General features: G+C 28.0%; 1 protein-coding gene across 2 annotated transcripts in view; it reads right to left on the bottom strand.

The window, feature by feature from the left end:
* The window catches only part of LOC107438368 (S1 RNA-binding domain-containing protein 1), a 40,293-nt gene that overhangs the window by 18,928 nt on the left and 6,523 nt on the right, over positions 1-14,842 (bottom strand). For both annotated transcript variants that reach the window (XM_087163458.1, XM_087163457.1), the window contains exons 4-12: positions 13,921-14,061; positions 12,465-12,560; positions 11,318-11,520; positions 10,089-10,203; positions 9,489-9,633; positions 8,460-8,556; positions 4,212-4,368; positions 2,461-2,669; positions 1,241-1,398 (exon numbers count right to left, since the gene is read on the bottom strand). In XM_087163458.1, the coding sequence (XP_087019584.1) occupies positions 1,241-1,398; positions 2,461-2,669; positions 4,212-4,368; positions 8,460-8,556; positions 9,489-9,633; positions 10,089-10,203; positions 11,318-11,520; positions 12,465-12,560; positions 13,921-14,061 (1,321 nt within the window). The remainder of the gene's footprint in view (positions 1-1,240; positions 1,399-2,460; positions 2,670-4,211; positions 4,369-8,459; positions 8,557-9,488; positions 9,634-10,088; positions 10,204-11,317; positions 11,521-12,464; positions 12,561-13,920; positions 14,062-14,842) is intronic.

Below are 14,842 nucleotides of genomic sequence, written 5' to 3'. Positions count from 1 at the left end.
CTAAGCAAAAACATAAAAAGTAAATGATAAGTTTTAAATTTTCTATGAATACAGTACATCTATACGATTCACAACTACTTGTACTCCTTTGATTAAAAGTAAGTATCATCAAAAGGTACTGAGAAAAATGCTGATTAAAATGCATAAACAACTAATGGTGCATTTCATATTAAAACTTCGGTCAATAAATTTTTTATGATGTTCCATGATTCAGGATTTTTTCATGCGGTATTGAAATAAAAGTATATTGTATAATTTATAATTTTAGAAGCAAATTTAGATTCAATAGTTCATTTTCATTTTGAGGTAAAATAACACTAACTTTTTTTTCCTCAATTCTTTGTTATTCAAAGTGAGAAACAGTTTAATTTCTTATTTTTAATAACAAAGTTTCTGTGGCTAATTTTATCCTAGTTCCGGTCCCAGCGCCATTGTGGTAACGTCTACATACTTCCTTACTGAGAGCCCTGATAAGGGCTGGAGTGAAATGTCAGACTCTGGAACATTAAGTTCCAAAACCGGGAAGCCCGACAACCCGGGGGACTTGCCCCCATGGAACTCGGAACATGTGGTAGAGGAACTTTGTCTGTGACTCATTGTACTCATGCTAATAAGCTTAGGACAGCCTTCTCCAATGAAGTGAGGAACCAAAGTGACTGATTTGGCGACGATTGTTTAAGATATAAGTTTAAAGTTGATGCCGGTAAGCTGGAGTAGCGGTTTTTTAAAGGTATTTTGTGTAGTCCCAGGGTTCTGTGGAAGAATAGCAGGGGTTTCGATAGTAAGGATTTTTTTAACCAGTAATAACCTTTTTTTTAACCTTTTTTTTCAAAAACAATATATGAAATAAATTATGTAAAGGATATGCATTTATAAAAACATTCTGAAAGTATACTTTATTGAACATTTCAAATCAAAATGAAATAACCAGTCATAACATAACTGTTATTGTTTATAATAGTTCTTTTTTTGAAAACCATAATTTAGCCTATTAATTTATTCATTTTCAGCACATGTATACAGCAAAAATTCATGATCATGTAGAGCTCCATAGCTGAAAAAGCTGTTGCGCTAGAAACCTGATGTGAAGGGATTAACTCATAGATTACAATAGTAGAATGCAGAATACTTATTTCTTAAAAAAATATAGATACAGATTTTTCCTGTGCATCTAACATCAGAGAAAAACAGACTTAATGAAGTATTCAAATATAATTAATAATGAGCTGGATATTCATACCTTTGGAAGAAACAACACCAATTTTACAGCCATGAGTGAAGCCAGGGTCAATACCAATCACAGTTTTGCCTCGAACAGGAGGAGTTAGAAGCAAGCTTCTGACATTAGATCCAAAAACAGATATAGATTCCCTCTCAGCCTTTTTCGTTAGTTCACCTCTGAAACAAATGCAGTGCATAAGATGTAATTAATTTCAGTAAACTCCTGATTATCCATGGAATTGAGTGGCCTACAAAGCACAGGTAAGTCAATTTGCGGACAATCCACAAAACGCTTTACACATCAATTTTTTAATATAAATGATACATTTTAATATCTATTATTGGGGATAATTCCCTAATGTGAATTATCCCCAATTCAAGCAGAAGAAACTGCTTAATGGGTGCCAAATCTATTTATAGAAATTTGAACTTCCTCCTGCATTAGCAGTTTCACAGCTGTAAATCATGAATCACATTGTCTTGCTCCTTATGAATGCTTCACTATTTTCATCCTTTCAATGCTGGTTTTTACTTAATTTTTCGTATTGCACTTGAAGTTACAATGCTTAAATGTAGACCCATAACTTGATTAACTGTGAGCACCCAGGCTATAATCTAGATAGTGTGTTGTTCTTAAAATAGTTCCATCTCTATGAATTTATTTATTTTCAGTTCTAAACGTTCTGTTGTTTATTATTACAAAGAAAAAAAAAAGTAAAGCGCAGATGATCAGTAGTTACTGCATAAACAAACTTTAAAAAAACAATTAACAGTTTATAGGTTCATTTTACATTCTACTAAAATGTATATATGAAAAGTAAAAAAAGAAAATATTTATAATATTCCAATAACGTAGAGTATTTCAAAATATATAACCACAGACATTTACAAAGACAGCATGTTTTAAAAGAATGCAATTCTTTTTCATTAGATCAAGAAAGAAAATGCAACAGAGATCATTGCCACATAACACAATACAGATTCCATAACATAACATAATTTTGTAAAGAAGAGACAGCAATAAACTAAGAAGAAAGAACTGGGTAACTTTTCAGATGTGCCTTCTATGTACAGTCAAACTAGAAGGCCTCTGGTAGGAACTAACAATTAATCAACTCAGTTCAGTTTCTAAAATGAATGTTTACTTGCACACAAAATTCCTGATTTTTTAATTAATATGTTAACACAACAACAAAAATAAAAAACATTGAAACAATAGCTATTTATAAACTTTCATACCTAATTTGTCGAGTGATATAAGGTTCAATAAGACGTTCATATGCATCGTCAATGCAATTTTTTAAAAAGCTATTGGTCTCCACATCCCAGTATTTTCTGTCAAAAAAGCATTTCCAAATAAAATCTGTTATTTTCGAAGCTAAATATTTTGGAATTTCAATTTTTATTTTTAATACTTTTTGTTTTTCTCCTCTATTTAAAGCCATAACCTGAAAAGAAAATGAATGAGAAATTTTAAGATACACACAAAAATACAGCTGCATTATACATAATACACCAAATTTAAAGCTAATCAAAAATTTTATTTAAAATTAGATATAACTAGATTTAAACCATAGCTGTAGAATCAATAATTGAAATTGGGATTGGAAATTGGGACTTTGGATTTTCCTGAAAGCTCTACTCGTAATTATATTCATTAATATTCAAATTCTATTAAAGTACTATTATATTTGCGTCAGCTTTTAAACTAAATACTAACTAACTACCTTTGTAATAATTATAACTTAGCAATAATTGAGTTATACCTCCCATTATTATGAATAATAGCCCCAGGTACTTCTGACCAGCATATTTTTATTCAATTATCTTTACACAGCTTAATGTAGAACAGATTTCAGAAAGAGTTAACAGTTTCTTTCGCTGGCACGCGTAAAAATAATACACAAGCTTTATAAAAAAAAATCTGTTGTTTCCGATTCTTACTTAATAATCTAGGGTCAGCTAAACGTTATCCTTGACTCCGTGTACCCTGGTGAAATCAAGCATCAAAAATAGGATGTAAGTAGATGCCCATTATCCCAAATCAAGAACATGAATTTGACACAAATTGGCAAGATCATCATTTTATTGGCCACTGAAGAGTCAAGAGGTATTTGCTTGATTTGATTAGTTGCTCCCTTAAATTGTAGAACAAATGATGCTTGCCTCAATTTTTTCTTACCAGCAGGGCCCTTTTTCGGACAGGTTACCAGCAGCCTTATTGTGACAACAATGTGCGAGAAGAGCCACTACAAATGGCCATCTCAGTCCTTATAAAAAATGTTTAAGCTATTTCATTATTTTCTATAAGTTACACTTTTTGTTCTCATCTCTCAAATTTTTTTTATTTATAAGTGTGACAGAGCGCCACAATGGCTCAGGGGATAGAGCATTCGCCTTCCAATGAGGTGAACCAGGTTCAAATCCCAGCGCGCTAGTCAATATTAATCTGCATTGGCTTGCACCGACCACAGTGCTGAAGTGAAATATCCTCAATGGTAGAAGGATCATGGGTTAGAGTCCCTTTGCCGTCAGTCTCGAGATTCTCCTCTCCATATAAAGCAAATGTGGGTTAGTTTGGTCAAAAAAGTCCACCACAAAGGCAAATTTTTCCCAATACTTGATCCAGGAGATCCCTTGTCATCTGGATTGAGTACAAAATTAAATTACAAGGCTACAGAGTTGAACATTAGTAGTCATAAACCCAAAATTGGGTCGGTTGTTCAACGACAGTTATAAATATAAATAAGTATGACTGTTTAATCTAATATTTTTTGTAAAAAAATCTAAGTGATTAATAAATTATTTTTTTGAAGCAAACAAAGGATAAAATTTCTGATTAATATAGCCTAATTTTAACAATTTTATAAAAAAAATTTTATTTGTCAAAGTTTAACCAATACTATTATAAATAATAAACTTTACTAAAAATAACATTCAAATAATAAAGGAAATAAATGCAATTTAAGTAATATTCTTTAAAAGATTACCTGATGAGCTGCAATATTTCTAATCAGAATATTTTGGTCAAAATAATTTTCATATTTAAAATTCTGCGTATTCTTTCCCTCAACAAAAGCTGCTCTGTCTGCTTTCTCTGCACTTGCTGATTTAGTACTGATAATACGAATTTGATTGTGATGACTCCTAAATTGAGAAAGAAATTCTTCAAATATGTATAAGAAAAGGATAAAAATAAGTAAATAATAATGCAAGTGGAATATAAAAACACTGATAACAACCTTAAAAATGAACTGCTAAAATTATTTATGAATAGTTTTAAACTTTGATACATTTTATTCACTTTCATTACAATATAATATTTATAAGGTTTACCATAAGGTATATTTAGCTTATCATATTAACAGACTTGCCAAAGTTTTGAGACGGTCACCTTCCCGAAAATTGATCTATAAGGTATTCTAATCTTGATTATCTGACATATTCAATGTAATTTTATAATTGTATAAACATATTTGAGTAAAATAACTCAAATTAATTATCCACTAAATTAAACACTTTTCATAAGAAATAATGATGTATCACCATCAAACATATCATTGCTAAAAGGAAAAGAAAAACTTGGATACATTTTTCCATTTAATTGTCCCTTTTTATAAGACAAATTTCTGATTTGCTGTCACAGCTGTAATTGAATTTAATGGGGTTTTAGTGGCACAATATCTAAAAAAAAAAAAAAAACAGCGTTAATTGGGTAAAAGCTGCAGAAATAATGAGGAAAACTGCTAGAAAGTTTATAATGTCTATTAGAAGGGAAATACAATAATCAAAATATCTTATAACCAAACATTGGATTTTTAGAGTTCTATGCTAGAAAGTTCAGGGTTCCCACTCAATTTCAGGAAAAAAGATTCCCTGACTTTTCCAGGTGTATCAGGAAAATTTCAATGAAAATCCAAACCATATTTTATCTATATCATGCAATTTCTCATCAGACAACTTTGGTTTCTTATTTGTAATGTCAAATATTAGATTTCTATAATAGTAAACAAAACAAAAATAACAGCTAACCTCGCACACTTTTAACACCAATCTATGAATAATAATATTATATATAATATTATATATAATATATATATAATAATATTATATATGTTATATATATATATATATATATATATATATATATATATATATATATATATATATATATATATATATATATATATATATATATATATATATATATATATATAACATAATAAAGAGACAAAAAGTTGCATTGACATCTATTGTATTAATATATTTTGCTTCATTACAAAGTTAAAAAGCATTCTCTGGATATAATCATGTGAGCTCATGACAAGGTTATATATTTTCCTTATTTTGTTTTCGGGCATTTTAATTTCTTTCAAAAATTTTTAAATATATTATTTTAGAAACATTTCATTTATTAATAATTTTTGTTTCTTTTAAAAATAATATTTTTTCGGCATTTTTTTCTTCTGTATTTTAACCTTATATATATATATATATATATATATATATATATATATATATATATATATATATATATATATATATATATATATATATATATATATATATATATATATATATATACAGACGTGCCAACCTAGCAAAATTAACATTCAGGAGTTTCCCTAACAAGAATTCAGGAGATTTCAGGAGGGGTAAAAAAAGGTGCATGGTATGCAACATTTGGCACTTCTAAGGAATTTTAAGTAAAAATTTTATTAAATATAAGAATGCAAGAAATTTTACACACTAATAGAGCAATAATTGTTTAAAAATATTAAATGGAAATAAAATAATTAAACACAGATTTAGCAACACAAAACTATATTAGGTAGATACTCTTTAAATAAATACCATTTCCTTAATAAAATATTATTCAAAAACCCGACACTGTAATAAAAATACACAAAAACTTTTAAAAAATAAACAAATTGAATAAGTATTTTATTTTAAAAAACCAATTCAATACTAATGTCTGTACAATAAAGAACCAATTATCCGGGATGCTCGGGACCATCGCTATCCCGGATGTCTTAATTTCCCGGTTTCCTGGATCGACAAAAAAGTGTCGTTAATCGATGTTTTATCAAACCCAAATTACAAGGAAAAAATGTAAACACATTTTAAAGTAAGAGAAAAAAGAAAAGCACTCCTAAATCTAAAAAGGAAAAAAATTGTAGAAAAATAAAATTTAAAACAATAAAAAAATTTGCAAGTTTAGACAAGAAAAACAAGTTTAAAAAATAATTACGATTCCTAAATCAACTAATAAACAAAACCAATGATTAAATAACGCAATATATTTCATGGGGGGGGCGAAAATAAAAGGAAAACCTATTAATCTAAATAAAAACAACACTTGAAAATTATCGAACCGAAACGATAGTTAAAAAACGGCACTAGCATAAATATTAAAACCTAGAACAAGGCAAGATCAACGGACTTTAAAAAAAAAAAAAAAAACTAATGAAAAAATTTGGTAATACAAATAATTTTATTGAGTGCAAAATTTATCATGAAAAAGAAAAAAAAAACGTAGTGGAATCAGAAAAACGAAACTGCAATCTGCTTCATAAAATAATTGTATGCTTAAATTAATAAACAATTCTCCTTTTTTTTTTTTTTTTTTATAAAAACGCGATTTTTAATTAAAGCAGGTGTGATTCCACATAAAGAAAAACTTGCGAATGATACAGCACTTCCAAAGAATCAGAATTTATTCAAAAGAAAAACATTTTATTTTTATTAATCGATGTCAAATAGATAAATATATTTTTCTCTTTCATCTTCTGTTCACTGATATGCATGTGCAATGCATTTTCCCCACCCCCTCGTAAATCAAACTAGCAAACGAAATCATCATGCCACTCCTTTGAGTTGAACGACCTAAAAGAGAATAAAGATCTAAAATCTTCAAGGTCGCGGAAGAAATGACGTTTCTCTGGGTAAACGGGGAAAAAAATTCTTCCCTTCCTCACATTTTCCTCTACTCAACTTCAAGGATTAGTCCAGTTTCCGTTTTTTTTTTTTCATATCGTTTTAGTTCAAAATGGCGGGAGAACCGAGCAAATTTTTTTTCCGGATTATCTGGATACCAGATAAATGGTTCTCTACTGTATGCATGAAAAAAAGAGTTGCAGACTTAGCTCTCCGCAATTAAGTCTTGCTAAAGTCATTGGTACATGATTTGTTGAAATTGATCCATACTTCCGTTTCGACTTAAGACATCCTTGAATTTTTTTTTTTTTTTTTTAAATATACGAAGACTAAACGAATAATTGATATCACGTTGCTAGTTTACGAGCTTGTTGCCAACTTTGGAAAAATACGCATTAAAAACTATAAAAACAGCAAGATACAATATCAATTCCAACTATCGAGAGTACGAGTTTCCCCACTCCTGAACGGACGTCACTCGATAACGACATGTGACGTCATTGCATTCAACTCCACACGAAAGAAGAGGAAGATTTCACCCGCCCCCAGTGTAAGGGGGCGGGTGAAATAGGAGTGTTTTTAGAGGTAACGTTGAAGAGGGGGGAAAATAAAGCATGTTCAGCTACGCTTCAGGCAGATGGTAGTTTGATAAGAGGGGATGGAATTCAAGCTGAAAGAAAAACTTACCTTCGCGTTCGCGGAAAAATTAGGTAATTTTGAGTTTGGCCGTCGATCGCAGTAAAATTCGGGAGTTTTTCAAATCAATTCCGGAGGGCGGGAGAATAACTCAAAATGCGGGAGAGTTGGCACGTCTGTATATATATATATATATATATATATATTGAATTTCCACAGATTAAAGCAACTTTTTCCAAGTAACATACATGATGAATTTTATAAAAGATTATTAAGAACAGTAAAATCAAAGCTCACCATTTCTTGGAGCCAGTAGAATTTTTAGGAGCTAACATATAATGTAAGAGAAAGTGACAGAAGCATGTTTCACTTTTATAAAACTACATTAGGACTATTACAAATTTTACTGTCATATTATATGAAACTAAATGAACAAAGTTGTCAAAGTGTTTATGATTTGAACATACCATAAAAATTTACTGTTTCGATGAAAAATCAACTATAATTTGTAAATTACTGCACTTTCTTACTTCAGCTACATCAACAATAACTTGATACATTGAGTTACATAGACTTGAACTGAATACAAAAGACAAGCAATAAAACCAAATTTAAACGACCCTATCACTTTAATAATATAACACAATATTTAAGTATATACATACATTTCTACAATAAAATCTAATACCCGACGATCTTTTGAAATTATGTCAGCAATAATATGCTGAATACCAGTCATGATGTCCTTCTGGTTCTCAAGTCCTATAAAAAGACAATGAGGTATTTATCATGCAGTCAGAACTAAAATGAATATTAATAAGAAATGTGAAAATTTAAAAGCTCAAATACAGTCAGTTTATATTAAAAATAAAATTTCTATCAGTGCTGTGATGCGAAATATTTTCATACACAAATGAAAAGTTTTCATGGTTAGAGGGAAGGAGACCCAAAGACATTTTTATAAGGTTCAATTGGTCAATAGTGAACTGACTGTGGAACTAGCAATAAGTACACTATATCCACAATCTTTGAAAAAATAATTTTTTTCCATATTGCAATAAAAAGTACATTATTTGCTTTATGAATTATTAACTAAAGCAATATGTAGGGTACCTCTACAACGAAGTTTTCTTCCCGTGAGCTTCTAGCAAGAAATTTTTTAATCATATCGTAAATTTTTAATCGCGGGAGAGAGACCAAAAGACATTTTTATACAGATGAATTTTGCTATGTGGAACTAGCAATAAGTTCACTATATCCATAATCTTTGAAAAAATATTTTTTAGCATATTACTGGTAAAAGTTACTGCATTAGTGCAAAATTTGCTTTATAAATTATTAACTGACGTAATATCAATGGTACCTCTACAATGAAGTTGAATTTTCACTCATTTCTTGCAGCGAAGTTATAATTCATATCGCTAAATAACATTTCAAGTATTCACTTAATAACGAAGTTTCATTACCTTATTAAAAAAATTTTCAGTGTTACTATTTTAAATTTTTACTTTACCATCACATTCTGGTTTTATTACACCCTTGGTTTTAAAAACTTTAATAAAAAATTAATGAAATTTTATTAATTTTTTTTCAAAACAAGATTTAAACAAATATGTTACAAATGCATAAATTGTAAAAGAATGGTTCAAAACATCGCTTTTTGTTATTATGAGATAACTGCAATCAAATATCACCTTTTTGTGGCTTAATTATGGAATTGAAATCAATCTTGTTAATTAGCATTCGTCCATCAATTATCTGTAATGCCAATGGTTCAAGTCCCAATTGTTTTGATCTTTCAGCTAAAGTTCTTTTGCTACCAGGTTTAAATGGTGCATACTATAAAAAAATTTGAATAAATAAAGTAATCTAAGTCAGTCCTTTACACACTTAAAATAGTGAATAATTAAAATACAACACATTAAAAAAATCCCAATAGTGCTTGGAAAATCAACGCAATACAAATTTTATGATATAATAATTCATAAATTAAAAGTTTACATGATGATAATGTCATACAATAATGAATAAGATAGTACATACCCAACAACTTTAAAAATTATAAAAAATTTCCTTCAAAAATATAAAAAATTCACACATAACTAGCACTTACAATGATTAAAGATAAAGCAAATAACTATATAAAGAACAAATTGAAATAAGAATTTTAAAGTAAAACATTTGATCTCTTAGATTTGAATGGAAAAAAAACTAATAACTGAAACATTTAACATAAAAATCAAGATTGAATCAGTAAAATCATAATCAGTATTAAAAAAAGAAATAATGCTTACTAATAACTCCACTTCATCTAAAGTTTTAGCAGAAAGGAAGGCAGTTGCTACCTTTTCATCAAACTTTTCATGCTTAACTGTCTTCAAAATATTTTCCACTTTTTTATGAACATGCCTAAAAAGAAACAAAAAGACTAGAATTTATTTTAACCGGGAAAAAACACTATTCATTAAAAATTGAACAAATAATAAAATAAATCAACATAGTTGTGACATCTGGTCACTGAATAACAATTTGCAATTTTTACACTTTTTCTTTTCAAGGCTCACGCCTTGCAAATTCTCAGTCTACCAGTCACCGCTGCACCTGTTTGTCAGCTTCTTGGATCGACGCATGTGATTTTATAATGTGATATTGGGTCACTATAGTGGAACAAGTACAAAACTAAAGAAAAGGGAATAAGGTCTAAAAACAAGTTTCTCCATTTCAAAAAGAAAACGATAGCAAAATTAAACCTTAAAAATAAATAAATAAAGTAAAACAAATTAATTTTCGTTCCTAGAAAAAAATATAAGATAAGAAGATAAATACTAAAGCAAGAAACAGAATATTTGAGGACAAATTTAAAACAATTATGTTAATTTCAGCTCAGACTGCTGTCACTAGGGAATATCAAGTCTTAGCATTGTCACTGAAGAATATTAAGTTGTAGCACTGCGTGACTGAATAATATTAAATCATGTAATTGTCACTGAATGATATTAAGTCATAGTACTGTGTCACCAAACAATATTAAGTCATGTTATTGTCACTGAATAATATTAAGTCATTGCTGTCACTGAAGAATAACAAATCCTAGTGTTGTCACTAAAATATACTAAGTCAGAGTGCTATCACTAAATAATATTAAGACATAGTGTTGCCACTGAAGAATATTAAGTCAGAATGCTGTCACTGAAGATTGTCAATTCATAGTGTTTCACTGAGGAATATAAATGGGAGATCTGTATTAATTTAAATAGTTCTGTTGTAATGTTCTATTTCAATTTACTTTTTTAATTCAATTTAATTATAATTCCCTAATATTTTATATAAAATTTATTTGATGGCTTATGCTGCTTTGGCACTTTCTCAAACCCAAATTTTACTTTAATTTTATTTAATTAGTTTCAAGTTACATCCTCAAACTGATTTTTCAACCAGATGATTCAAGAATATGATCGTATTTCAGTCAAAAATGTTTGACCTTAATCCAACGAAATGCACGAAAGAAAAGCCCGATGCTTACTTTACTTCTTCATATGAATCTTGTACTTCTCGTAATTTCTCAGCAGAAAGACCTCCTATTAACTGTTTTCGATATCTAACTATAAAAGGAATGGTGCATTCTTGATTCAGTAAATTTATAACATTTCTGGCGATTTCAATTGGCACATCACTAGTTTGAGCAACAACTTCCTCATCTCCCCAAGGATGGTAAGTCCTCTTGGCCTAAACAAAATAAAAAAAAAGAGACATTTTATCTACTTCTGAATTTCACAGGTTATCACCAGTTAGCAATATTTCATAGCAATATTATAGCAATATTTCATAAAAAAAAACATAATTTTTCTTTTAATAAGTACAAGAACTCACTTTTTGATACAAAATATGAGATCAAGGGAGAAAAAAGGTTTATGTACACGAAAGTGTACAATGGTGCAATGGTTATGTACAATGGTGCAATTGGATATTAGAAACAATATGGAACACCAGTTTTGAATTTTTAAGCTGGTAAGTTTGAGAACAAAAATCAATTTCCCAACTTTTACAACCAAACATATTTTTATTATTTTAAACAAATCTTATAGTTTTATATTAAATATCTGACAATAAAAAGATTTAGCACAATTAAAATAATGGAAACACTTTTATACTAACACATTTTTTGATCTTTCTAAAAAATTACTTAATATGTTGTGAAGGTAGAGGTTGTTCCCTCTATGGCATGAGGTATATTTTGTCATGAAATTTTCATTGTTTTTTCTTAAATGCTTTCAAAATAATTTTTAATACTAAAGAGGCAAGTTCCAGAAAGTTAGAATTTCTCCAGGAATTGAAACAAAGCTATTGTTAGGGAATTAGCTATATATTTAAAACTGTTTGAACACTACACTATACAGCGGAATCTATGTTAAATACTGTATTTAAAATACATATACTGAATTACAAAAAATGCATAATTTTAATTTACTTAATATGTGCTACAGGTTTGTAACCCTAATCCATAAACATAAAAATAAATGTAAATACATAAAAATAAATACATAAAAATCAATATATAAAAATGAATACATAAAACTCAATCTATCAAAATACATTTAAATGAATCAAAACATACTCCTAACAAAACAAAAATTGTTCATAGACAGATAGGAATTAAAATATAAACCAACTTCAGAAATAGACTTGGCCACCAATTTCTCAATGTCTGCATTACTCATAGAAGGCTCTTGGTTTACATTTGAAATAGCATTCAAATCTCCATCAATCTTTAAAAAAAAAAATACATAAATAAATAAAAAAATCAACATTTAAGAATTTTTAATCTGCTAATAAATAGATAATTTACTTAAAGAAATTTTTATAGATAAATATTTCATTTCCTCATACATAATCATTCCCACTCAAATTAAAAAAATTAAAAAAAAATTCAAGGTCTTTTCAAGACTTTCATGGACATACTGAGTAATAGTTATCATGCTAAAATACATGTCAAACAGATTTTTATTACATTGAAGTATAAAGTTTATCAATTTTACATAGTTTAATAGTTGTGGCTATTTTTTAATGTGTATCCCACAGCTACCAATACAGATGGTCTGATGGTTACATTGTTGTTTAAATCAATTTGAAGAGTAACAAAAAATTTCCAATTGATATTAGCATACTTGCTAACTTTTAAAAACTGGCACCAGTATAACTTTTCATGAAAAATTTAATGAGGCATACTAGAATTTATTGAAAAATAATATTTAGCATGTCTGTTTCAATTTCAAAAACACATAATCAGGGGTCTGTTCAGGGCTAATTTACTACTGTTCAGCAGTACCTTCACAATTTAACTTTTGGAAAAACAGTAGTTTCACAAAATAATTGTTTATTTAGAGAAAGTATATTTTTGTGGCTGATTTCATAACTTAAAATATCATCTGCACTAGTTAATTAGCATATTTGAGGTCACTGCTTCAAACCACTAAGATTAAGTCCCAGAACATGAAGATTCAATCATTAGAACAAAAGTTATTCAGGATGGTTAATTTTTTTGATGCACTGTACATTAAATATTATAAAATTAATTAATACACATAAAAAGCTAAAAACCTTCTACAACAAACGGTGCAAAAATGCATGCTTTTTAAAATCAAAGATATTATTTTTCTTTTGATTTTAAGACAAAATGATATTATTCTAATAACACTTAGGCAAAATTAAATTACATTCAATTTATCTAATATTGAATTCATTAAAGCCATCAAAAACAAAATTCCTTTGTCTACGGCCCTCTTTAGAAAAAAGAAGCACATCCCTTTTTGAAAGCCCAATTTGGTACATTCAGATTATGTCAAAAATAAGTATTATAAAAAAATATATAAAATTATAACACTAGGCTATCAAGAGAATTTATTTTGTAGTAACAATAAAATTCGATAAGTAAATTATACCTACAACTTGTTTATTTAATTATTTTTTTTATTTTAAATATCTAAAAAAAAAAAAATAATGAACCCAATTTTTTCAAAAATATTTTCTACATTTTAGGACATCATATTTGGTTTGTCAAAAAACATTTAATAAATATTTTTTTGACAAAAACACTTTGAAATTCATATTTTATTTCATGCCACTTACTTCATGTTTTATTAATATTTTTTGAGTTTTGAGTGTATCTCCAGATTCATTTTTCACAACAGTTTTCTTTCCCTTTGGAGCAGCCCTCACTTTTTTCACTTTTGGAGGCTTTTCAACTTTAATCTTCACAGGCTTTTCTTTCTAAATGCAAAAAGAAAACATTTTTACACATATATACGAAAGTGAAACTAAATTTTAAAAAGTCAATTTTGTTTCAATGTGAAAAAATAAATAGGCATGCTAAGTAATAACAAAAGTGAAGTAAATAAGCTTTCTTGATTTAAATGCTAATTTTTTTTAAATTCAACATGCAATTTAAGAGATGAAACTATTTATCATTCAAATCTATTAAAGCTCAGAAAAATTGTAAGTTTTTGTTATGTTAAACAATATAAAAATATAAAAAGAAATAACTTTTTTCATCCTTTACAATCACTTTTTTTTTCCGTGTGAAAGTGAAAATAAAAAAATAGAATTTAATTTTTAAATCGTTGTACAACTGAGACAAACTAATGTAAATTTTTTTTTTTTTTTTTGTCCACACAAGTTCTTCACTGAAGTTTTTTTTCTTCAATCAGCTACAATTGAAAAAGAGCCATAAATGAAAAATAAAGTAATTTTTTAATTACAACTTAATTCAAATAAATTTAAACAAGCATTTCTCTGCCAATAAAAATTGTTTACTGAATTTTTTAGCAATTATAATTGATAGAAAACAATAAAAATAATGCAATTGAATTCTTTAATTTTGTGCAACCAAGTCAAATTTAAATAAAAATATTGCATCAAAACAAGTTTTTCATAGAATTTCTATAGATAAAACATTCTGTTTAAGACAAGTATTAAAACCAGTCCACTGGGTTGACATTTAAAATATTTTGAAATAATCTTTTATAATTAAATTAAAATATTTAAAATGTTT

Source organism: Parasteatoda tepidariorum, chromosome 5 (assembly GCF_982258835.1).
Source record: "Parasteatoda tepidariorum strain Cologne lab strain chromosome 5, Ptep-v5.0, whole genome shotgun sequence".
Lineage (NCBI taxonomy): Eukaryota > Metazoa > Arthropoda > Arachnida > Araneae > Theridiidae > Parasteatoda > Parasteatoda tepidariorum.
The sequence above is the reverse complement of the archived record's forward strand: the minus strand, read 5'-3'. Positions and strand labels throughout refer to the sequence as shown.